Genomic DNA, 26,688 nt, shown 5'->3' on the forward strand with positions numbered 1-26,688 from the left:
GAGAACAGAACAGGTACAAATCAAATACATTTACTCGGTCTTTCTGTGCAATTCAAGGCCGGCATTGACAGAAACAAGTTAAGCGTCTATCAAGCAGAAACTCTGTTCCAGGAACTGTCTTATTTGGCTAAGAGCTTTAGAACTTTAGAAGCTCGGGATCCAGAGAGGCCTTTTGTGATGCACGAATCCCCTCAAAAACAGCCGTGACAAGCTATACACAATAGAGCAGACAATAGCCATTGTGCATTGGGGAAACTGAGGCCAGACGGATCGGGTAACATGCCAAGGCCACACAACTGACGACAACATCCGCAGGACACCCATTCTCCCCGCTCCCATCCAGGGGGCCTCCCCAGCCCGCCCGCACACGAAAGCTGCCGAAGACGTTCGGAAATAAAAGGAGCTCCAACCAAAAGTTAGACAACATTTTAGAGTTCCCCCAAAATGCTGAATCATAACAAAAGGATTATAACTTCAGTGACTTGGTACTGACTGACTTGAGTTCCTAATTTGTTTTTTAATAATATAAAACTTGATTCTAGGAAACTTTCAAACCAATCACTTTAGCTTTGGCTCCAAGCTTAAAGCTATGATTTTTGAGTGCTCCAAGACAACCAGTTTTGCTGCCCTGGTTCTTTCGATTTGACCTTCCAGCTAGAAATACCCAGAGAAGCCTAACATCAAAGTTAAGGGGCTAATAAGCACAGGACACCACCCTTTACTGCACCATTCCTAATGCCCCAGAAGAATAAAATATATTTTCTTCATATTATCACTTTAATAAATAAGGTCAAAAGGAATGGTAAAGTAATTTTCTTTAAGGTTAAAAAATAACATTTCAGGGGCGCCTAGGTGGCTCAGTCATTGGGCGTCTGTCTGCCTTCGGCTCAGGTCATGGTCCCGGGGTCCTGGGATCGAGCCCCACATCGGGCTCCCTGCTCCACGGGAAGCCTGCTTCTCCCTCTCCCACTCCCCCTGCTTGTGTTCCCTCTCTCGCTGTGTCTCTCTCTCTCTGTCAAATAAATAAATAAAATCTTTAAAAAAAAAAAATAACATTTCAGCTGAGATTCACACTGTCCGTATGGAGAAGGCTTAAACATGCAATTCTTGCCCATTAGCAACAGCTGAAAATCTAAGAGCTTTACAGGACAAGCAGGGCTTTCAACATAGGCTGTTTAAGTTAATCCTGACAATAACCCCATATTGTATATAATGATGCAGCTGACTTACAGATGATTAAACAGGCTCAGGAAGGCTTTGCAATGATTTGCCACGTTTACACGACAAAGAACTGCACCTTGGATTTGAATCCAGAGCCCCTGGCTTCCAAAGCAGGGATCACAGGGTTCTGTGATGCAGGGCGACGGGAACGAACGCTTGGACAAGAAACACACGGAGCAGGGATTGTGGTGGATAACCATTAACAACCTAGCATCCAGCAGGGGGCATAGCCCCTCCACGGTCCAGCGCCGGCCGCCCTCCAGGTACTTACAGGTTCGGTCCAGAGGTTGCTTCCCGCTGCTGTGTCCCAGGGCGGTTATCCAGCGGGCCCGTTCACTCCTAAACACAGAGGGCAAATCCAACTGAGAGACTCAAGGTGCTGGGACAAAGCATGCAAAGCCGTTCCCAGAAAATGGGCGAGATTCCCTGGAGAGTTAGGGGGCTGGCCTTTTAGAACAGGGGGGTATGAGTTATTTGAAAAAGATAATCCGGGGAATCTAGGCTGAACGCTAGTTATTACTGTTAAAAAGATTGGGAATGAATTTGGCTAATTATTGATTAAATGGAATTTCTCAACAGGACAGTTTAACCTTTAATAAAGAGCTGATTACACCAACACATAATCACATAAAGATATTTAGTATACTCAATCTGATTTAACATTTCAAAAAAGCAAATTTCATTTTAAAAAATTCGAGTACATCAGTCTCTCTACATTCTCTCTTCCTCCCTCTACACTCAAACCATTTCAGAAAAGATGAATCTAGACATATTTCAAGTTGTTTAGTTCCTCTTACAGCTGAGATTGCCAAACATGAGCCTTACTGAAATAAACAGAAATTCTTTGAACTTTCTCAGACTGTTCCCAAATGATTAAAAGGACTTAATGAACAGAGCCAAAAAAATTTTTAAGGAAAAACACAACTGAGACTTTTTAAATATTATTAAGCTATAATTACATGAAACAGAATAATTATTTAACTAAAGGATCAGAAGTCTCAGATAAGCATTATTCCATAATACAGTTATCCCCAGTTTTTGATTTGGAAAGTCAAGTATCAGGATTGCAATTAATTAAATAAGGCACACACACACACACACACACACACACTTTAAAATCTCCTAAGGAGCACTGATTAAACCCATACTACAGGGGCGCCTTCGGCTCAGGTCATGATCCCAGAGTCCTGGGATGGAGTCCCACATCGGGCTCTCTGCTCAGCAAGGAGTCGGTTTCACCCTCTCCCTCTGCCCTACCCTCGCTCGTATTCTCTCTCTCTAATAAATAAATAAAATCTTTAAAAAAATAAATAAATCCATACTACATGGCAGATACAAGCACTTGACGTCCATTATTTCATGTCATTCTCCAAAAGCCCATTTAAAGGATGAGAAGGTTGCATGGAGGTCCTGAGGCAAGCTATCCAAACCAAGGTGAGTTTTGACTCTGCACTCCGCCTACTTAGGAAGGGACACCTTTATGCCCAGTGCTTGAAAAAATTTTTTTTTCTCCTGTAACAGCCTGTACCTAAAGGTGCTTCTCACTGTTGCCCCATCTTCACCGCCCCTCAGGTATCCTTCCATCTGGGCAGAGCAGACTGCTTGCCGGCCTGGGGCATGCCACGCTGTTCCACACCCTTCCCCGCCTGTTCTTCTCGCTCTCAAGTAGGACCTTCCCTCTGTTTCTACCCATTACGCTCGCTCACTCATCAACGAAGAACATACATAAAACACTGCGCTGATCTTAATGGTATACAGAGGTGTGAGTGGTTTCATAGGTACACCCAACACCTTCCGTCCCTTTCCCGTCAATAACCGCCCACAAAGGGAACCACCACCACCTGTCTTATGCTTTATGAAAATGGAATCCTATGGTATGTCCACTTTCGTTCAGCACGTCCACTCAATTCTGAAAACACAAGCCTCACCTCCTCCAGGTGGCCTCCCCGGATGCGGGAGCCCACACCCCCATCCCCAACCAGTCTGACAGTCCTGCTCCCATGCACCCCTCTGCACAGCACTATCACATTGCTGGCCGGCTGGAAGCCTGTGTTATCTCCAACACTGCCCGGCACGTAACGGAGGCCTGTAACCATCTGTCAACCTAAGGAATCGCTGTCACTCGTCACACACTGCCCCTCATGTCCTCACTCGTCTGTTTCTCCCACTAGGCCATAAACTTCAGGAGCGCAGGACCTGGGTCTTGTTCTAAATAGTTATGGAGCACTTACACGCCAGCTACGGTGCTTTTTTGTATTTTTCAAGTGCCATCGAATTTAATCTTTACAACAATCTTGGAAATTAAATAGTAACATTATTATTTCCATTGTATTGTTCAGAGGCCGAAGCTGAAGTTTGGAGGGTTAAGCAGCTGCTCCCGGTGGCAGGGCTAAGTGGTGGAGTCAGCAGATAAGCCAGGTAGTCTGCGGCCTAAAAGGCGGTGCTCCCTAGCAGGTGCTCACAAAATAACGAGGGAAGTCAGGGAGGGCGGAAACCGCAGTGTGCTGAAAGACAGACTTACTTCGGAAACCGAGGCTGGGCCCCAGGCACGCCGGAGTGTCAAGGAGTAAGTCGTGTGCACAACCGACGTACTCACGGATGGTACTGCCTGCTTTTAAAAACTCGACTACGGGACACAAGGGCTGTAGGGCGGTTTTATAAGGAGCGAGTACTTTATACCAAGCACAGCCTCCTTTAAAATGATCCTAAGCAAACACTTAAAGCTTTGATATCATCTCTTCATCGGATAAGATCTATTTTTTTCTCGGGCTCACGTGGAATTACCAAAGCACGAAGGCAGCTGAACACTAAGTAAGACCTGACAGATGGAAGAACCGCTCCGCAAGAGAAACCCACGAGGCCCGTGTGCGCCCCCGTGCGCCACAGCCAACCACGTCGGACTCCTCCTCGCCTCCCCGCGCATCTCCGCGTGGCCCTCACTGCCGTCCGCCGCCCTTCGCGTCACTTCTCAGGCACAGCCCGCCTCTGGCATCCGGTGGCCCGTTTCAGGGACAGCCTGACCCTGCGGCCAGTCTCCAGAAGTCCAGATGAAATCTCTCACTCCCGAGACACGCTGCCTGGATGCTAATGGCATCCCTGAGACACGGCGGCCCCTCACGGAGCCTCAAGAGGACAGAACAAGACACTCCTTGTTGCCCTCACTGAAAGGAGCCGCTTCTTGAAATGGCTTCAATTGAGCCGGTCCCCCCGCCCCCGCCCCCCTCACATGCCGTCAAAACCGCACAACTCCACCCACCACCACCCCCGGGGGGCCTCCGAGAGCCCTGCCAAGGAGCTCCTTCCCACTATGAAGCAGAAAGCACTGCATCCATCCCCGAAGCAGGGAGGAGACTCCCTCAACAGAAGAGGGAATTCTTTTTTTTTTTTTTTAATGTTTTATTTATTTATTCATGAGAGTCAGAGAGAGAGAGAGAGAGGCAGAGGCAGAGGGAGAAGCAGGCTCCCCGCCTAGCAGGGAGCCCGATGCGGGACTCGATCCCAGGACCCTGGGATCATGACCTGAGCCGAAGGCAGACACTTAACCATCTGAGCCACCCAGGCGCCCACAGAAGAGGGAATTCTAAGAACAAGAAAAACCCGGGCATAGACACACCCGTTATTAAACTGCGCTAGCAAGTGCGGGACTCCCTCGAAGACAGCGCTTTTCTCCGGGGACAGCAGGAAACAATCGACGTGAATTCACAGTCCGCCCCACCCCAGTTCATAGACTTTTCCCTTTGCCCAAATAAAGCGAGAGAATGAGAAACAGTGCCGCTTCCGTGGACCACCATCCACCGAGCACCCCCTGCCTCTGCACGAGCCCTGTGTTAGGATGGGGTTGCAAAGTGAATAAAACAGGGTCTCTTGCTCTCTGCAGCCTCCAGCGTGAAGGAGCAGAGAGGGAAGAAAACAAACACAAAATCCAACACAGCGTGCAACAGGCTACGTGCGATAGAACATTCTACTTCAAACACCTGGCACCCGGGGAGAGACAGAGAGGACTGAGACATTTAACATAAGTATCTGCACGTGAGCCCTCTCCTGAGCCCCACGTTCTCCACGCACGACATAAAATTACGCACACCCAGTTCCCTCCTCAGGAGTCAACTGCGGTCGCACCAGGGCTTGCCTCTTATGCAATTAAGCACAGTAGGCTTAAACTTAATTGCACAAAAAAGACACAAAGCTGGACTTCTCACTGAATATCAGGCATCTGCTAGAAAAGAAATGCGTACTGAGAGGGCGGAGAGTGGGCTCTGAAACGAAGATGCAGGGCCACAGACAGACTGGGTACTGAAGAGCCTGGGGAGCATCCATGGAGGACTTCACCACCGAAGCGGTCTTCCTGAGCTTTCAACAGGAGCCAGCAGACGGCAGCTCTTTTTTTTTATTTTCCCAAGATTTTATTTATTTATTTGAGAGAGAGCGAAAGCGATCACAGAGGGAGAGGGATGACAAAGGAAGAGGGTGAAGGGAGAAGCAGACTTGCTGCTGAGCAGGGAGCCCGATGAGGGACTCGATCCCAGGACCCCGGGATCATGACCTGAGCCGAAGGCAGACGCCCAACGACTGAGCCACCCAGGTGCCCCAGATGGTGGCTCTCTAACCTCCCTTGCAGCTCCCTTCCAGTGGCAGCCGGCCAACTACCTTCTGTGTTCCTTCCCACAGTCTACAAATTTACCTACGGTTCGTTTTTGAAACTCCTGTACCCATGGCCTTTGGGCAAAAGTCCTTCGAGCCTGTGTGAAGCCTGGGATTGTGAGCATGGTGGTGATTTTGGTTCATTCCCTCACACATTCAGTTCAACCAGATGAGCTGAATGAACAGATCCATGAAAGAAAACCCAAAGGGTGAAAATGATGCTATGCAACAATATTTAACAAAGCTGGACACACACTCAACTCACCGAATTTAAAAAAAAAAATCGAACCAAAGCAAAATAATTCCCGAGGCCCATGACAAGAGTTCTAAGATTAAGATTTTATGACGTGTTACATAACTAAAGTGACCATTTCTTGTGTGTCATATCAAATAGCTGACAAGACAGAGTCTGGCCTGGAATCTTGGAGTAACCGAAAGTGGGTCAATTCCCTTTTTCTTCGATGATAAAAGACCCAAACCATCGCCTGCCCTCCTGTTTCATCGGAGTTGGTGATGAGCATCACAAAAGACCAAGTACCCTGACGGGCACTATACGACATAAGAGATCATGCTTGGATGTGGATTCCAGATGCATCAAAGGGGACTACTACAGCCTATAATAAACACATTTCTTTTCCATATAAATTACCCTCACTTGTGGATTTTTGCTAGAGGATGAAGGGTAACAGTATGTCAGACATACTACTTAAAATTTTATTCCATCCCATTTACTTCCTGTTGTTAATTAAATCATTAACAGAAGCAAGAAGGCCACAAAAGACTCCCTGCAAACAATGCCCCTCTATCAGGAGGCCCTGGAACTGGTTGTCTGGACGGCTGACAAAGACCAACCACATCCGTAAGGCTTCTAGTTCTTTCAGTGAGGGAGAAATTGTGTGAACGATCTCAATTTTGATTGTGGTTTGAGGTGATTATATCCTATAGCTAAACATAAAGGGTAAAGAAAATGTGCGTTCATCCCTGTACACGTCTGGATGTCTCCCCACCCGCACACGCCGGGCCCAAACGCCACGCAAATTCCACCGTAGAACCCAGGAAGCCGGGCCCCCCACGCCTGTGTCAGCGGCAGCTGCCCCTGCTTCATCTTCATGAAGGCAGACAAAGGGGGCTCTCGGGCTCCCACATTCCTCTAGAAAGGCCCGGAGGGAGAAGAATGACAGTGGTAAAACATTCATCCTCTGTCCTTTTATAAAGGATATGCCTTGGTATTTTTCACAGACTGCTGTCTCGTGAACAACGTGACTTAAGATCTTTCACGGGCACACAGAGAGAACACAGTATACGTGGCTTAGATGTACATCCGACAGAAATGTTAACCACAATAGCAAATGTGGAAAAACAAGTGGAATTTAGAGAAAACTTGCTCGGGCAGCACAAAAGGGACAGTGAATATCCGGACAGAGAGCGACAGGGAAGCAGGATTTTCCTCCACGCGGCCACTATTCTACCTTGCCTGAGATGTAGGAGAGCTCACTACATTCACCGTGGGTCAATTCCAGAAATATGTACTGGGAACCTGCTATGTGCAAAGTGAGAAAAAGACACAGCTGAGCGTAGGGATTAGTCATAAAACCATGCAAAACTGAGAGAAGGGGAATGGTTAGGAGGACACTACAGGGTGGCTCAAAAGGTAAGTGACACAGAGGCTCCTGGGTGGCTCAGTCGGTTACGCGTCTGACTCTCGATCTCGGCTCAGGTCACGATCTCAGGGTGGTGGGATGGAGCCTCATGTCAGGCTCCATGCTCATCAGGGAGTCTGCCGGAGAGTCTCTCTCTCCCTCTCCTTCCACCCCTCCCCCTGCTAGCCTGCTCACTCTTGCTCTCTCTCTCCCTCATATAAATAAATTAATCTTTAAAAAAAAAGGTAAGTGATACGTGGGTTGTCCTCAGAAGGAGGCGGTGGCATGGAAACGAGGAGAGATGCAATGGACTTTTTGTACCAAAAGAATTGGCAGATGATAGATGTGTTCCGACCTGGAGCATCACAATGACACCAAGTCTCCAGACTGGATAAACGTGAAATGCTGCCAATGGTACCAGTTACAGAAATGTGCATTTAGGGAAAGCACTGGGTAGCTGACTGGTTCGGGAAAGCGAAGAGAAATGGTTAGAAATAGAAGGAAAGCTCCCCCCACTTGTGCGTGCTCTCTCTCTCAAATAAATAAATAAAATATTTTTTAAAAAGATGGAGGGAAAGCTAAGAGAACACAGATAACAGGTTAAAATTTCAAAAAGGGGGTCATGGTGAGAGAGCTGAACGGACAACAAAACGAAATGAGATGAAAGGTAAGGAAAAGATGACTGCCGGATGGGGTAACCAGGAAGCCGTTGCTCATCTTTCTACGGAGCAGCCTCATCAGGGCAGCGGAGGAAGAAGCCACACTGAAGACCGAGGAGGAGCAACTTAACATACGGTGTTAGCTGCTCAAGCCTAAAATCCAAAGCATCATCCATTCCTCTCTTTCACGCATGGCCACGCCAACTCATCCAACCCGTAAGTCCATCGCGTTGTCTCTGCCTCCAAAATAGCACGTTTCTATCTCCTCTCTCAGACCACGGCCCAGGCCGCACTCAGGACTCCCCGTGACTACTGCAACAGGACCCTGTTTGCTCTCCCTGCTGAAACTTCTGCCTTCATCCCAGTCTTCCCGGGAACTCCCTGCTATAGCTTACGAAGCTCTAGATGGTGGCTTCTCAAAACATGTGTGGTGAAGAACCAGTCCTCACCCCCCAACCCCCCACCCCATCCATTGTGGACCAAGTGTCCTTAGAAATACAACAGAAGTGAGTTACTGTTAATCACATGCTTTGATGCTGCCGACATGTCAAAATGCTGTAAGTTCTCAACTGCTTCCCCCGGGCCCAGGCGGAGATGGTGTGAGGACTGACAGCCCACACACCGCACTGGAACCGCTCTGCTCTGAAATGCTCCGGCCTCCGCTGGCCTCTTGACCGCCCACTCTCTCTCTGCTGCATCCTGATCTAGCCATCTTCATCATGTTCAAGCCAAGTTTGACAACATCAGACTTGTTTCCCTAGAAGTTCTGCACCTGCTGTTGCCTTCGCCTGGAACATTCTGGCCCTGCGTTTTCCCATGGGTTGACTCCTTGTCGCTCAGGGTTTGGTCCAAATGTCACCTCAGAGGAGTCTTCCTGCACCATCTATTCAGGATTTTATTATAAAATATTTCAAACAATGGGATGCCCTAAATTAACCAGCTGGGTTTCCACAAATTTTTTTTTTTCCCCTTTTTAGAGTCTATGAACTGAAGAAAACAATCCACGTTTTAGTAATTTTTCACATTTCATAGCAACTGGCTTCCTGGAGTTTTCCTTCCAGATAGATGTACAACAGGGCCAAATGGCAAGGGAGGGGTGAGCAGTCTTCTGAATGGCAGCTTAGTAAGATGATTAAAACTTGTTACCAGGAAGGACACTAGCTTCAGGGTCTGGTCCCGGCTTTGGCAATAACTCACCTCCTGTGTGACTTTAAGCAAATCACGTCACCTTTGTCTCATTTTACATCTGGGAGAAAAAACGAGGGAAGTAGAGCACAGACTAATAATTAGGTTCATCACAGATTTTACTGCCTAAACAAGACACTTTTGAGAGTCAAAGAGGGTGCTATTCTTAATTCTGCCAGAACCAAAGACGTAATGCTGATCCTGGGGAAACCAAGACGGGAAACCAGGATGTCACCTTACTTCGGCTCACAAGTGTATCCTTCTCTAGAAACATCTATGGGTGTTCACCTTCCTCATGTTCTATGGCTGACTCCACCTGGCGCATCCCAGGTGCTCCTTAAATGCTCACCCCATTTCCTTTTTGGGGAGCTTTTCTAATTCTTTATGTAATCAAAGCTATTGATCTGTTCTACCATTTCACCACCTTCTAATGACTGAACTGTCCTCGTGTCAAACAGCGATACCCCTCCTACTGACAATAGTTTTTCCAAGAAGGTAAATATTTAGGTATGAACCTCCTCCTTTTTCAAACCAAAGAATAAGTAGCCAAAAGACCTATGTGACTAAAGTTCTGCCATGTTATTAAAAGGCCAGAATGGGGTGAAAACCTTGTTTGCCCAACCAGTTTGCTAACAGACCATCTTAACCACATATAACATAAAAGAGAGGAAAACTTAAAACACACACATTCACCTATACATTTTGCAAATCTTAGAAGCAAAGACAACAGTCTACATAGACCAAAACTCTGATTGCCTGCCCAAAACCAGGTAAGCCCAGGGCTGACCTGCACTTACCCAAACATGGCATATAACAATTTGCTAGACTTTTAAACAGTCAGTTGTTTCTTCCTAAGGAAAGCACATCTTGGCTATAATAGATTTTCTTTCAGCACCAGTGCGATTCTATGCCTTAGGTGCTTAAAAGGGTCCATTTATTTACTTTTCAACTGTAACGGAGCTGGTGTTGGATGGGAGGGCAGTGGGGGAGTGAGTCCTGTACGCAAGAAGACCTCTGCCCCTTACGGAATGTTCTTTTGCCATTCATTAAAGAACTACAAATCTGAGTCAGACCCATGGCTCATATCATTTATGGGTGACACAACTCAATATTCTGAGAACATTTCTGATTGAGGAAACGAATATCCATTCAGCCCATGGCAAGATCAAAAGGAAAGGCGGTGAACAAATGCTACAGAACATCCCAGGAAAGGATCTAGCCTTGGTATACAAAGAACTGGACATGTTCGTTTACTTCCTATTCTCCGGGAACAATCTCAGGAACAAGTGGTGGAGGTTACATAAATTACAAAAGAGACAGGAAAAGCTCTGCTGAGATGTTGGCAGGACCTGAATAAAGAACAAACAATCCTTATAAACAGAGAGAAAAGGAAAACACAAAGCAAAACCAGTAACACTTTCACCATTACGAACAAAAACTAACGAGTGAAAATCTGTTTTGGAGATTTCTCTAGAATGTCTGGACAAGCACTCATCCCCAAAGCCTTTAAGACTTTTTCATCCTTAAAGTCATATAAGGGGGTGCCTGGGTGGCTCAGTCGGTTCAGCATCCGACTCTTGATCTCCGCTCAGGTTTTGATCTCAGGGTCCTGAGTTCAAGCCCTACATTGGACTCCATGCTGGGCATGCAGCCTACTATAAAAAAAAAAAAAGGTCATATAAGATCCAAAGCTCAGACATATGAAATTCTCTTTTTAAGAGAAGCTTCCCCAAACAGAGGAAGGCTAGATCTGCTTTCACTGGCCGAGGGGTTTAATCACTTTCAGAGTTGAAGAAATGCCTTCCTGAGTCAGGGTCTTGGGTATGTCTCCTGCTGGTCACCTGCACAGACCAGCTAGTACCACACCCACCCAGAGGAGCAAACACAGAGGGGCACGCCTGGAGTGTGGCTGGGCTCTTTAGCAATTTCATGGAAGAGCTCTGGGACCTTAGAAAAAGGCATTTCTTTGTTTTATAAACACACATAGGATGAAGCTCCTTTTCTTATTCCCTCTGCTAACTCAAGTTCATCTGGAATACTCCACTTTGGCTATTTTCAAATCTCAAATAGATTTTACATCAACCTGTCCCTCTTGGTCTTCTTTGAGAGCCTTTGAGAAGTTACTTCTTATGCCAAAAGATAGGAAATGATCATTTAAAATGCTTTACGTGGATATTTGATCATTTTAATCTTTTTCTGATGTCTCTCTTTAATGACCCAGGAAGCACTGTTAAAATACTCTTAAGAAGGAGAGATGCCTCCCTGGGTTTACTTTCGCTAAGCTTTTGCTACAGTCTTAGGGCTGTTATTCACCAGCTGCCGGTCCATTTTAATCGCACCACGTGGGATCCCGGGCAGACTCCAGTGGAAGGGATGTGGAGGATCCCTGAGGACAAAGACTGAGGGGTTTCCCCTCTTCCTCTACCGCTCCGCCCAACAGAACACCTGCCTGTCATGACCGTTTCAAGAGGACGTTTCCAGTTTCTGAACAAATAAATAGGCCAACGACCTCTAAATGGACCAAATCACGGGGGGTAGACTCGGAGGTGAAGCCCCCTGTCTTCATCCACTGTGAGGCTGGCCGGCCCCTTAGCCATCGGGGCTCCAGCAGCCACAAACAGCAGGGCTGTTTATTTAATTTAGCCTCTGCATCAACTCTGATGGGAAAGTAGATTCGTGAATGTTTCCCCAAACTGAGTATGTCTTTGGATAGAAATCATCAGGCTTTTTGCTGTTGCGTTGATGGTAGGTGATTGCAAAATGGCCTCAGCTCCCTCATCTAGGAAAACTTATGGCCTAGACTCAAACTACCAGGTGTCACCTACCCAGGGCTCATGGGTCATATCTTTATCAATGATTAAAATAAAGAGATTTTGAAACCACTCTCTAAATATAAAAGCACACTACCTAAAGGACAATGCATCCATTAGGAGTCATGAAAATGAAAATAATAATGTGCATCTCTCGAGACGTTGAGGGGATCACAGTGAAAAGATGAGCTTGAGCGAAGCACCTAGACCCAGTGCTTGGTGCATAGGAGGTCCTCAGCAAAAAATACACAGTGTTTATTCTGTGTTCTACCGTTCACTGTTTTTAGGGAGTCTTAGATCAGGGCAATGGCGTAGGGAAGACTGGGAGCAGACGTTCTGAAACCCCGTCCCCGCACACACTTACTGCGTCTCAGCCCCGAGCAGCATCTCCACTTTCTCACTCGCGTGGTTACTGAGGACCGTCAGAGTAAAGAGGTGGCTGGCAGAGCTCTGTCTTGAATAAAGCATTGTGGCACTGTTCTTCCCTGGAGAAGAATTAAGCTCTTCGTTGTCACAAGATTCCACCAATAGCTGATCTCTTAAGGAATAATCATTGACGTTGTAACTTTCTTCACTAAAAGGAAAAGGGAAAAGAACGTGTCAACAATTCAGTGGCCAGGACTGTGACACTCAGTTTCCACGTCACCTTTGGGGAGAAGGTGATGGGGAGGAAGGAAGGAAAGGGAGAGGATGATTTATTGTAAAACATGAGCTGGAATCTGAATTACATGTATACTGATTCTGAATCAATATACACTTCCCAAACTAGACCCGTTAATTACTATTTCTCTGTAATATGCTAAATTGTATCTCAGGTTTAAAAGCAGTATTAAACATAACTGTAAACGCTCTAGCTTTCATCTTACGTTATCCTGGAACTGTTATCAGAAGTGAGACACACATACATAGTGGTAATGCTCAGATGGGTACGCTTCCCCAGTCTTCCCTCCGTCCACAGAATAAAGAGGGAGTCCCAAACCTACCCTGGCTCTGGGTAACAAGGGCTCACTCCCAGCCTCCAAACCACTAGGCACAGGACAGAAGAAGAGCCTCAGAGGTCTGCCTGAGCCGTTCTTCTCTCCCAACACACACAGCCTCACCACCTGCTTCAGAAACCACCAGCACTGATTTCTCTATCCCCACTTCTGCCCAAGATCCCCAGTATTCCTCATTCCCCTGACTCTCATCCCCGTAGCACTGTGAACACGCCTAATCTGGCTCTACCCTCTGAGCTCCTCAGCTGGTCTCTAAACCCCTTCTACTGGGTCCTCCGGAAATAGGCCTCATGTAGGGAATCCAGCAAGATCTTATAAATCCTCAGCCTTGTCCCTGAACCCTCCTTTTACCTTCTTGCTTTAACAGAAATTTGGCTCTCCCTAGAAAATGTGGCCTCCCCGAAGGCTCTCTGCCAGCTTGCTTCTCGTTGCTGCTGCTAGAAAATGATCACTTCCTCCTCCTAAAAAGTCTTTAGCTTTGAAGCTCATGCTGTCCAGCTCTATCTCATAATCAAAGTCAGGGACAGACTCCTGGATGCGTTAGGAGCCATCTGCCCTTACGAGTTTAGTTGCTGGCTCACGGTCTCTCCCCAGCACGACTTTCCTGAATTTCCATGGAGGGGAGGCTTCCATTACCCTGGCTTCTCAGTTCCTTGACTTCCCCTTCCCCAACCATCTTATTCTCTCTCCTTCAGCTACCCCAACCATCGTCATACCCTAGGCCTTGTCATTGCCATCAACTGTAACCTCTCTGTAATCCCAATGTCAATCACCCTCTCCAACCACCTACCTCTCCAACTCCCTTCTTCTTCTAATCCTCAACCCCAATGATTCTTTAGCCCACCGACTCTACCACCTTTCCCCTGTCCTTAAACCCTTCATGTCCTCTCGTTCATGCTTATTAAATGACCCAGCTTGGGGTTCTTGGTATGTAGTTTTAATCACTCCGTGCATACATGCTCATCTCCTTGGCAAATCCCAACCCTGGTTAGATCCGGCTCTCCCTCTACTCTGCCTGCATCTATAACCCTTGCAGCTGAACATGGAAGAGTTCAAGAAAGAACTGCTGAATAAATGGATGATTATGCAATATATTCTAGGAACAAAATGGGCTATTTACCTAATTTAAAAATAAATGCAAATGTATGAACTCAGAGAAACTAAGAGAAAAGGAAACTCCTTGTGCCCAATTCTACTAGGAATTTCAGGATAGGCCATTTTGCTTAAGATTTCTTAGAATTTCTTTCATTCAGTGGTGGACATCTACCTATCAACCACTTCCTTGTAACTCTCCTTGGACAACTTTATAAAATCTTTTCCAAAATTTCGTTTGATAGATACCCCCCTCAAAACAGCAAATACAATTATCTATAAAAGCAAAATACTTCCTTCTGATCAGGTCTAACTTGTTGCTAAGGCAATATTCTGTATTAACTGAAAGTTCACATGGCAAGATCGTTTCCAAAGCTCTCCTGAAACTGCCTACAGACCAAGACAGCCATAGTCAGGATATATAAAATATTTCTCATTTCAAAATAAGGTTTATCAAAGTTCACACAACTTTTATAAAAAGAGAAAGCAGGATAATACACGGATAATACACTTTACAAATAAGGTTATATATATATAATATATATATATATATATTTAATTTATATGAGGATGAGAGAGAAAGCAGGAGGTGAGGGGCAGAGGGAAAATCTCAGGCAGACTCTCCGCTGAGCACAGGGTCCGACATGGACTTAATCCCACGACCCCGAGATCATGATCTGAGCTGAAATCGGGAGTTGGCCGCTTAATCGACTGAGCCACCCAGGCTCTCCAGGTTATATTTTTTAAAGGCCAGATTTACCAGAAACAAAGCAGTCAATTTTTGGCAGAGCAGGAAAAGTTTATAATGTTGTCTAGATATCTTAAACATCGATTTAACAGCTCAGGACTCAGGATAAACACCAAACCACAAAACACAAAAGCAAAAAACCAAAAGCAAAACCTCGACAACATCAAAAACAAGAGAAGGAACAAGATGAATGAGGGCTTCTTTGTTACCATGCTCCTTCTGTTCCTCTGAATCTTTTGGTCCAACTCACAAGTTAAACAAGATGACCTGTTAGTCAAAGACACCCATTTCCAGTTAAAAATAATTCCGTTTGCTCTAACAGAGAAATCCAAGCATCCTAACGTTGTGTACATGGGTATTTAGGTAGTGCCCTAACCAATGACATTGCACAGGTATTCTTCATAGTTCCAAAGAAATAAAAGGCAAAGGAATGTTTATGCCATAAAGCCATCATTCAAGATGACTCAAGTTCCAGCATAACATGGTTCTACCTATTTGGTAGTCCCCACTAGAATCCAAGACCAAGAGGCCACAGGAAGGCTACGTAAACTAGCATGAATAAACTAGTTCAGTCTTTCTTTTCCTCTTGATTTTCTGAGTTCCTCTTTTCCCCAGTGTTTGTATAAAAACAAACAATATCCGCCAGTGTGTTTCATTAACGCTCTGAATCTTTGTCTCCTGGGGGCAATTAAGGCCAGAAAAAGTAGAAAAATTAAGAGTGTTTTTTTTTTTTCATTGTTCTCTTAAGCAATGACAACCACAACACCATTAAGAGCTGGGGTGACTGGGCGCCTGGGTGGCTCAGTCGTTAAGCGTCTGCCTTCGGCTCAGGTCATGATCCCAGGGTCCTGGCATCGAGTCCCACATCAGGCTCCCTGCTCGGCAGGAAGCCTGCTTCTCCCTCTCCCACTCCCCCTGCTTGTGTTCCTGCTCTCGCTATCTCTCTCTCTCTGTCAAATAAATAAATAAAATCTTTAAAAAAAAAAAAAAGAGCTGGGGTGACTGTGGGTGACCCCATTTCTGCCTGTTGTCCTCTCAAATGTCCAGTGGGGAAGACGAACTGTGGCCACTTTATTTATAGCTCTGTGAGTTCACCTCAAGGTATCCGCTTCTATGCATCTGCACATCTGTGTCATTGACTATGGCCAAACAGAGAACTTGTCCCACTGTTTGGATTTCTGCATCCAAAACAGGACACAGGAAACATGTCTTTGTTGTTGTTTGTTTGTTTGTTTAACTGATTCAATAACAATCATCCAATACCATTATTTCATCTAGACCTGCAAACTTGTTCATTACACAATAATGTTTACAACTTCTTCACTTCTCTTTAAATAAACACCTTAATTTCATTTAACGGTAGTGAAATAAATTATTTATCCTCACCCTCTGCTGTTCAAACCCAACGGGACAAAAATGAAAAAGCAACTCCCTCTTTGCTAGCATGTTCGTCCTCTCCCACACACACACACTCACACACTCACCCTCATAAAGGTTCAAAATAATCCTATTTTCTCCTCTCCGAATCTGCTAAATACTGGATGAAATTCATTCTGCTGATGCCAGGCAGCACCTACTTGCTCATGTTAAAACCAAAGGATAACTCTGGGTTAAAATACGTGCCTCAGCAGAAGGAAGAGGGGAGAATCCACAGCCAGATGCAGCTACTTACAAACTATCCCCCTCCTCTGCTTACTCAGCCACGTCCCATAAGGATAACGCAGCCTCCGCCGGGCTTGGGAAAGAAACCCCTTTCCTGAGGGAAGCTGATGCTAATCAGACTTCCCCGTGTTTGTCTCTAGCATTTAACAAACATACGGTTTACATAGTCTCTGGAACAATTTGGACCATGTAATTAGGAAGTTAAATTGCTCAGAAAAAGGCAAATGGAAAAACCACCTTTCCTTGCATGGAGAAGTTTATACGTAGACTTCCTCTGATTGTCTTATATGTGCTCCAAGTTTGGCAGCTGTGCGTCAAGGCCGTCTGCTCTGTGCAGGCCGTGGGCCCGTCAGGTGCAGCAATCAGATCTATAGAAGCCTGTTGTTCTGTGGCGTAAACAGTGATGCTGCTGAAACCTACCTAAAGTCCTAGTAACCTCTGCTGAGATTCTTGTCTTTCTTTTTTTTTAACTGAGCTCGAGAACTCTCTGTAGAGAACAGGATATGGTGGTAAACACATACCTCAATTATTCTTCCCTGAGGAAGGCATTCTTTCGTTAGGCACTTCAGATAGCGTTTGATCCTACTCTAGGCAACCTCACGGCGTGGGTTAAAACATCATATACCTTACTGTGAATAGTGGCTTTCTTAAAAAGATTCTTCTGGATCACTTTTAACTTTCTGTCCCATCGATTTCTCTAAAGGTTGGAATTTTTCATAATGGGCAGATATTTATTACTTTTCAATCAGGACAGCATGTTACAACTGCGGACAACATGCACATATTTTTAGAACACCACAACCACATACATCCACGTGCATTAGTGAGTGCAGGACGTCAGACTCCAACCTCAGCGCGGGACTTACTCTGGGGAGGAGGAGGAGGAAGATGGGATGGAGACACCGCAGATCCGTCTGCAGTATTACACCAGGCTTTTTTGTCTAAGGAGGAATGATCTGACAGTAACATGCAAAAAGTTAGTTATCTGTTCAATCTGGATGATAGGTATCTTAGTGTTTGATAATTTTCTATATGTTTGAAGTACTTTACAAGCCAAGCCTGTAAAGAAAAACTTAAAGAATAATAGATGCATCGTGTGTGTGGATGTGTGAGGGTACAGCTGAAGTGACTATTGCACAGTGGAATTTTTTTTGCCCTACAAACAACTGGTTATTTGCAGATGACATCATTGTTTGAAAAGATATTACAAAGTGAGAGTGAATTCAACAAAGTGTTTGGGTTAAAAAAAAAAAAAGCTTTCCTATATATGAATGACACTTGGTTAGAAAATGTAATAGATGAAGTCATCTTATTTATAATAGCCACAAGACCCATACAATATTTAGGATTAAACCTAACAGGCTTCTGCAATATGAAAACAGCCTCCAGGTACTTCAGAAGAAGGCCTGAATGGATAGGAAAGTTTGATACTATAGAGGTATCAATTCTTACTGAATCAAAATCTAATTTTATCACAATCCCAAAGAAGTACGCACAGGGTTTTTTGGGATGTGGTGAAGAGGGGGAATAGTCAACTTGATTTCAAACCATACAAAAAATAAACATGTAAGCACAGTCAGAAGGATTATGAAAAAGAATGGAGTGATCCAGCCTTAGGCCATATTAAAAACATATTGTAAAACTACAGTAATTCCAAGACTGGGTCTGGGGCATGAGCTGACAGATGGATTAGTGAAATGAAACAGTGGGCTCACAAATTGGCCCAAACACATTTGGGAATTTAGGACATAGTATGGGTGACATTTCAAATCTGTGGGGAATGAACAGGTTAGTCACCAAATAATATTGGAACATCTGAAGAAGCATTTGAAAAATAAAGAAGTTTGGATCCCAATCTCATTCAGTAACCAGGATGTTTCCTTGGACCCAAGCTCTGGGTACATTAAGAGTCATGAAGAAGAGGTGGTGACAGAGCAGGTCTTTCTCCTGGGCACAGACCCATCAGGGCTTGCCTTGTGCCTTGTGGGGGGTGTGGGGGGGTACTTTTAAACATGCAAATACCTTCGGGAGAGTCCACCCTAACCCTTATTAGAAAACATATTACTTTAAGTACATAATAAGGATGACGACCAGGAATGGGAAATAGGCTAGTTGACCAAGATGGAGCCAGACATGGGAAAGGAAAGATGCGATGGGAGAGGTGAGGGGAAGGCTTGGATTGTGAAGGCCAGTTTTCCCACAACCCACTGCTCCTCAGCCTTAACTGTGAGTCGTCTCACATTCGACCATGGCGTTGTTCTGGAATTTTCTTTTATGGCCAAAATCTGACAGGTGGAAACCCAACCAGCACCTCCAATTCTTCCTTTCATAAAGAGTTAAATTTAGAAGAAAAGATGCTATCGAGAATTATCCAAAACAACATGATTTTCTGAATATATCAAAATAGTGATGTTTATTTTTTTACCTGTGCAGTAGCTCCCTTTCCAGAGACTTTGTTTAAAACATGAACTCAGGTTCCCTATTCTGAAAAACATTTACTTGGCCGGTGCCAAGACAAATGTCTCTTGAGCTAGCAGCTGCCTGCATTTTTTGTTTTTTTCAGACCCTGTCCCTACACGCTGGTGAAACTCATCCCCAAGGCCATCATGGCCCAGCACCCCACCAAATCCAATGACCTGAATTTCAGCACTATTCTCCTTAACATCTACAAAATTTGATGATGTTGAGCCCCTGTGACATCCTGAAACTCTATCTTCCTCTTCTAATGTCTCTGTGACATTTCTAAGTCATCCTTCTTTTGGGTCACTCTCCAAGATCCTCTCCTAGCCCCTTGCTTTTCCCTGAGGGATTTTTAATGGCTCCGCCATTCTCCCAGTGTGCTGATTCACAGGACCTGAGGAGGTTTTATAAGATCAAAAGAGATTCTACTTTCCTTCAAGACATGTATAAGAATTCTTCTTGTGCAGATTTCAATTTCTCTTCCCCTTCTGAAAACATGATTTTTAAATCCCCACATTTGATCTTGTGCTTAACGAGAATAAAGATACTCTAGTTAACATTTCTGGGATAAAGACTATTGGTCTGTATTGAAATTGATTTTGAGTTAAGAGGCTGAAACACTATGTCACACGACAGATGTTGATTTCAGTTTTAAAGGTTGGTTTTAGAATAATACAAACAAGTTTTTATTGAAGTGCTGTACAATTTTAAAGTAATGAAGTACAGTATAATACATAGGAGTAGAGACTTGATTTAGAATGTCTGGTAAGAATCCCAATTTTATCACTTACTCACTGTGATCTTGAGCAAGTTACTGACCCTCTCTGTGTTTTCTCATCTGTGAAATGGGAATAAAAATACCAATCTCCTTGGATTGTTGTGAGGGTTAAGTAAGATAACATATTTATTATTTTGTTGCATGGAAAGCTCTTACAATCATGCCTGGCTCACAACCAGTAAATGTTAGCTGTTATTTTTAATTTTCCTGACAGATCATGCATTCTGATTGCCTGATATTTTGTTAAAGGCTTGATAATTATAGGCACTTTGCAAATGGGCAAGTGGACTAAGCATGACTTAAGCTAAATACCTAGGTCAAGAAATTCGTAGTTTGGCAAGCACTCCAACAAAACAAAGCAAGATATTTATCCAGAAACTGATTTCAAACAGACTTACTTGTTCAGTTCCTCAAAATAATTCTGAAGCTAACACACACGCCGCAGGCTTCCTATTTCATTGTCAACAATATAACAAATAGTTATAAGGACCACATTTGTTGGTAAGATAAGGATCTGATGTGATTCACTGTCACCAAAAAATATGGCTAGTGACCCATCACAGGTCTAGAAAGGCCTCCTTCCTCTCATCAGATCTCCAGATTCTACAACCTGGGACCCGGGCTGCGCGTAGGATGCCCTGAACCTGTGGCCCTTGAAAAGGGGAGATGGGCAAGGCCGAGAGGCTGTTAGCACCTTACTGAAGCTTTCTCTCTGGCATAACCAGAACTAAACAAGCTCTGAAGAACAGGTAGGCAGCTTCTTAAGTTGGTAACAGGATTACTACAAATTACTAAGTAAACCTCACATTCAGGTTTCCTTCCACTGACTTCCTTGAATGAAAGGGAAAAATATGCTGAATTCACTTTTTTCAGCCACAAAGTCATACTGTCTCCTAATCAGTTGTAAGGGATGTTGCAAGAGAATCGCTACTACAAAAGCGTACACGTGATTCCCACCAACTTATAAAAGAACAAAAGTAGATCAATGGTTATCGCTCACTCACTTGCCGTCTGATATGGACGGAGAGGGAGAGGCATTGAGTTAAACACATTTATTCCTAAGGTCATATATCAGGGGCCATAAATCAGGTCTGACCCCAGAGTGCACCACAACCTTCAGATGTGTAGCGCTGACTAAAGGTTTCAAACCATTTTTTAAAACTATAAAATAAGCTAGAAGCAGAAGGGCAATAACTTGATTTGTGCCAAGATCTTTAAAGACAGAGAGATAATACCAGGAGTAATACTGATACTCAGCATGTATCAGTCACTTGGCAGGGACTATTCATTGTCTTAAGGGGTTTATGTGCATTATTTCATTTAATTCTCACAGAAATTCCATGAGGAAGATGAACTGTTAAACCCACTTTACAGATGAGACTACCGACGCTCTAAAAGATTAACAGTAACTTGCCCAAGATGACATGGTCAGGATTTGAGGCCAGTTCTACCTGACCCCAGACACGATATTGTGCGTCTCAGCCACCACAGCTTTCGGCGTTGAAAAGCAAGGTCAACTCTTCCTACGGACTAGAGGAACGGATACCCAAACTGCTCATGACATTAGAGGAATCAAGGGTATGTGCGGCAGCCCGAGAAAAAGAGGATGAGAAGAAAAGCAGTGGGGTTCTCATGGCTCTCCTACCCTATCTCACCATCTTGAATTTAGAAACTGATAACCACCAGTGGTCAGAAATAACCAAGGTTTATGTTCCAGGAATACAAGTGCTTTGAGTAAGAGAATCTTATGGCCTTTCCAAGATTCTCTTAAATTAATTTCCCAAGGAAGAAGTTTACCTTGCAGAGGAAGAGAGACAGTGTCAGGTGACTTCAGCTTTCTATAGTAGGAAAACCTTCAAAATGGAAAAACTCTAAATGGGATCAAGCCAGGCCATGACCCTTTCCAGGGAGCTGGTGCAGTTTTAAGCCACTGGACATTCAAACTACTTGGGAAAACTCAAGTTCTAACTTAAGTTCCTGAACTTATGATAATGATCCGGTAGTAATCTATTATAGAAAATCCTTTTTTAAAACCCTGAGGATTTGTAATGTGTCTTAGAGTTCAAGTTATGTCAGTCTATATAACATTTATGGAACGAGGAATCAGGAAGTGGCAATCTACGGCCTTAAATGTCTTCAGGAAGGAAATGTTATGAAAAGGAAACTCTTCCCTACACTCTGACGCTAGATTATCCAAAGGCAAGGAAAGCTCACAAGTGCAATTTGATACTGGTTCTAATTTTCTCCTACAATCAGTAAAGGTGTTTATCAAAACAAACAAAAAAGGTGCAAGTTTCTAGGCTATTTTTCCCAATGATATTACAGGGTGGGGGAAAGTTGAAAACAGTCTAAAAAAATGAAGTTAAAAAAGAACGAGCATAGGGGCGCCTGGGTGGCTCAGTCGGTTAAGCGTCTGCCTTCGGCTCAGGTCATGATCCCAGGGTCCTGGGACTGAGCCCCGCATCGGGCTCCCTGCTCAGCGGGGAGTCTGCTTCTCCCTCTCCCACTCCCCCTGCTTGTGTTCCCTCTCTTGTTGTGTCTCTCTCTGTCAAATAAATAAAATCTTTAAAAAAAAAAAAAAGAACAAGCATAAAGAAATTGTTTAGAGAGAGGGCTGTGGAGTCAGAAACTCAGATTAGAATCCTGGCTTTGCTGTGAGACCTCGAAAAAGAGACTCTCTCTCTCTGCGTCAGGGTCCTCAGCCACTAAATGGAAGTACTACGAGTACTAGGTTGCTACGACAACTCAATGGTATGTTGCATACGCACTCTGAGCACTGTCAATGGCACACTGTACGTGCTCCGTAATATAGGTTCTTATCACCACCATCACTATGCCTACTCATCTGCAGGGAATACCTGAAAACATCCTGGTTACATTGTTTGTGGGTGGAGAATTCAGCAGAAGAATGGGAAAAAACAAACCAGAACACGATACACTTACTGTTGCAGACAACAAGACTAGACTAGATTTCTGCATTCTTTCGGTATGATGCCCAACCCCCAGACCAGGCCCATGAATCTGGGTGCTCCAAACGTGCGGAAGGACACGTCTCGGCCGGCGGGAACAAAAACGCACTACCGACAAGACCCTCACGTGAACCACAGCTGGACGACTAGCGCCAGCCAAACAGAAGTAGGCTCTAAATCTCCAATCACTTCCGGCTTCTTTGAAACTAAGGCCCCACCCCCTTCCCCGCGGTCATCCTAAAGGCAAGCACAAGCTCCTTTACCGAGTTCTTTTGGTCTCCCAAACTACTTGTATGTTAATTAGTGCTCTGTGGAAAAGATGATTTCCTGGTCGTGGCAGGAACTGTCTGCAATCTAATCAGCTGTCAGGCTCCCCTGCTTCTGGTCTACCACGTCCCATTGTGTCCAGCCTCAGGGGATGCATCCCGGCTCAACCCAAACAATCCCGGCTCTCCTGTTCCCCTTGGTCACAAGCCAGCGCTCCCAGCCTCCCCCATAATGACAAGTCTTGGGACATAAGAAGTCTTCAGGGGATTGTCTGGGAAAGGCTTTCCTCTGCTGATAAAAAAAAAAAAAGAAAGAAAGAAAGAAAGAAAGGAAAAGAAAAGCCGCTTGCGGGAAGAGCCCCTTTGTCAGCCTCTCTTTCTCAGCCTTGCCTCCCTATGTCTTTGAATGAAACCATGATGCTTGGATCTGCAGAAGCCATCTGCGACCATGAAGCTATCTGCACGGGGGCAAAAAGCCGACAGAGCACACTGCAGCTGAAGAATGGACAAGGGCTGGGCTACTTGTGACCACGGGGCCCAGACTGCCCCCCCCTTCGTCACATCTTTGCAGAGAGAAGTAACTATCTGGAGGATTTGAGTCACTGTTATTTGGGAACTGTTACATACAGCCAAAAGCTTTCCTAAGTGATCCAACAGTGAATCTACCAAAGAGAAATGGAGATGGAGAGTTTCCCAAGCTCACCTGACTTCTTGTTTTGTGTGTGTGTGTGATGATTCACCAGTTTTATTGCTTAAACCCTTTAGTATGATGAGACTTTTACTTGCAGCTCAAAACATTAGTTGACAACAATAGGACAAAATAAAAGCAGGCCTAAAAATACTTCCTCTGTAGAGCAGAGTTTTTGCAAATATGGTCCTAAATGTTTTTGAAATTGAGGTTATGTGGCACTTATGGATAAGTTTATAGGTAAAACTCCGGAGATATGATAAGCCACATGATAAACAAAGGTCCAGATCTGTTTTTGCCAAAATTAATCCAAAATTAATATATAATGGAGCAGAATACAAAAATCACATCCTTTAAAAATAAAGGAGAATTCTAAGAAATTTTAGCTTGGGAGTAGAAGGAGGGGGTCTGCCCTTTGAGTAATGCATTCACTCAAACTGTTTATATTTCCACAATTGGTTCAAATTCAACAGACATTTATAAATGATCATTATGGGCCAGATCGCTGGGCTATGCACTAAGGATACAAAGGTCAACAAGACAGACATGAACACATAGTAACACAAATGTTATGGCAGAGAAAGTACAGGGTTTTATGGGACCATAAAGCAACAGAAATGAACCCACTACCGAGGACTGGATTAAGAACTCCCAGTGGGTGTGCCAATTCATCTAAGACCTCAAGAATAAAAAGGACTTTGGCTAGAAAAGGCTTGGGTGGACTGGGTCAGTGGGGAAGTGAGAGAATTCAGGCAAAGAATGATGTGTCGGGTCCTGGTGGCTAGAAAGGTGGTTCAGTGAGGCTAAGTACAAGGTAGGACCACGGAAGGGCCATTTGCAAGAGATGGCCTGAGTAAATGTGTCTTTTATTTATTTACTTATTTATTTAGATTTTTTAATTTATTTTTTGACAGAGACAGAGACAGTGAGAGAGGGAACACAACCAGGGGGAGTGGGAGAGGGAGAAGCAGAATTCCCGCTGAGCTGGGAGCCTGTCACCAGGCTCGATCCCTGGACCCCAGGATCATGAACTGAGCCGAAGGCAGACGCTTAATGACTAAACCACCCAGGCGCCCCTAAATGTGTCCTTTAAAAAGCATATTTTTACATTCTGCTGTGTAATGTCAAGTGGATGGAGGGGTGGTAGCATGACTCCAGTTAGGTGTCTCACAGATAAATTCAAGGTGGCTCCACAAGGGCCCTGGCAATGTAAGAGGAGAGAAGCAATTTCAGGGGCTGCCTAAGAGACCCGTGATTGGCTGGACAGGGGAGCGCAACGAGTACACAGAGCCAAAGTAGTCTTTCGGGTTTATTGTGGAACAACCAGATGCATGGAGGTGGCTTTAACAAAGGAGGGGAGAGACACTGGAGAAGGAACAGGTCTGAAGGAGAAGATACAGATGAAGGTAACCTATGAGCCCTCCAAATAGAGGTGTTCAAGTCACATGACCAAGATGACATTCCAAAATTATGAAAAATGGCATCAGTCAATGTTGATTAAAAAATGGTGTGTTCTACAACTGGCTTAAGACATTTTTCTTAAACACATTTATTCATTATGTGATCATAATCATAATTTAACAGTGGTGATGGGTTGGGGGAGGGTAGTGAGTTGAACTGTGTCCTCCAAAAGTCTGCTGAAGTCCTAACCCCTGGTACCTGTACAAGTGACCTTATTTAGAAATATGGTCTTTGCAGATGTAATCAAGTTAGGGTGAGATCATCCTGGGGTAGAGTAGGCCCTAAATCCAGTAACTGGTGTCCTTATAAGGAGAGAGAGATTTCGAGACACACTGAGACACGGAGAGAAGAATGCCATAGGAAGACAGGCAGAGATTGGAGTTATGCTACTTGAAGCCAAGGAATCCCAGGGGCCACAAGGAGCTGGAAGGAGTGAGGCAGGATTCTCTCCAGAGACTTCAGAGGGAGCATGGCCCTGCAAATACTTTTATTTTGGACCACTGCCTCCAGAACTGGGGCACAATCCGTTCCTATTGTCTTGAGCCACCCTGTTTGTGAGACTTTGCTATAGCAGCTGAAAAGAACTAACAGAGGGGGAACTGCTTTTTGCTTCAGAAGAAATTGGGAGGGAAGATTTAAGCCAGATCGAAGGCACTAAAGGAGAATAGGCGGTTGACTACCTTACAAAATAAGGCTTTTGAAAGTCTGAACCTATTTAGGTCTTGAATTCAGTTTTCACCTTTCAGAACTGGACACAACAGTACTTGGTCCTAAGGTTGGACATGGGGTATGGTCTGTGCACTGTAATGGATAATTATAAATAAGTTATTACTAGGCATAAATAAGTTACTATTCATTAATCTAGGAGTATAACGTGGCAGTCTGTTCCCCTATTACAATATTACTGTTAGTGCTGTGTCAGGTCTGATACATTTGCACATCCCCCCTATTCTGAAGGCAGTACTCATTAACAGTCTGACATCACTGTGGTGCAGTGGTTCTCAAATGGGGGCAATGTGCTCCTCCCCAAGGGACATACAACAATGTCTGGAGACATTTTTGTTTGTCCCAACTGAGAAGGAGAGGCTACTGGCAAATGGTGGGTAGAGACCAGGGATGCTGCTAAAACACCCTACAAAGCACAGGGCAGGCCCCACAACAAAGAACTGTCAGGCCTCAAGAATGCCAAGGTGAGGGGGGGCGCCTGGGTGGCTCAGTCGTTAAGTGTCTGCCTTTGGCTCAGGTCATGATCCCAGGGTCCTGGGATGGAGCCCCGCATCGGGCTCCCTGTTCTGCGGGAAGCCTGCTTCTCCCTCTGCCTCTTCCCCTCCCTCCCCCCTCCCCTGGCACTTGCTCTCTCTCTCTCAAATAAATAAATAAAATCTTAAAAAAAAAGAGTGCCGAGGCGAGAAC

At 44.7% G+C, this 26,688-nt stretch overlaps 1 protein-coding gene across 3 annotated transcripts in view; it reads right to left on the minus strand.

Annotated features, from left to right (window-relative positions):
- Nucleotides 1-26,688, minus strand: part of ARHGEF26 (Rho guanine nucleotide exchange factor 26) — a 118,386-nt gene that overhangs the window by 906 nt on the left and 90,792 nt on the right. For all 3 annotated transcript variants that reach the window (XM_032408408.1, XM_032408407.1, XM_032408409.1), the window contains 2 exons: nt 12,521-12,730; nt 1,493-1,560 (listed from right to left, as the gene is read on the minus strand). In XM_032408408.1, the coding sequence (XP_032264299.1) occupies nt 1,493-1,560; nt 12,521-12,730 (278 nt within the window). The remainder of the gene's footprint in view (nt 1-1,492; nt 1,561-12,520; nt 12,731-26,688) is intronic.

Source organism: Phoca vitulina, unplaced genomic scaffold (assembly GCF_004348235.1).
Source record: "Phoca vitulina isolate PV1807 unplaced genomic scaffold, GSC_HSeal_1.0 scaffold10, whole genome shotgun sequence".
Taxonomy (NCBI): domain Eukaryota; kingdom Metazoa; phylum Chordata; class Mammalia; order Carnivora; family Phocidae; genus Phoca; species Phoca vitulina.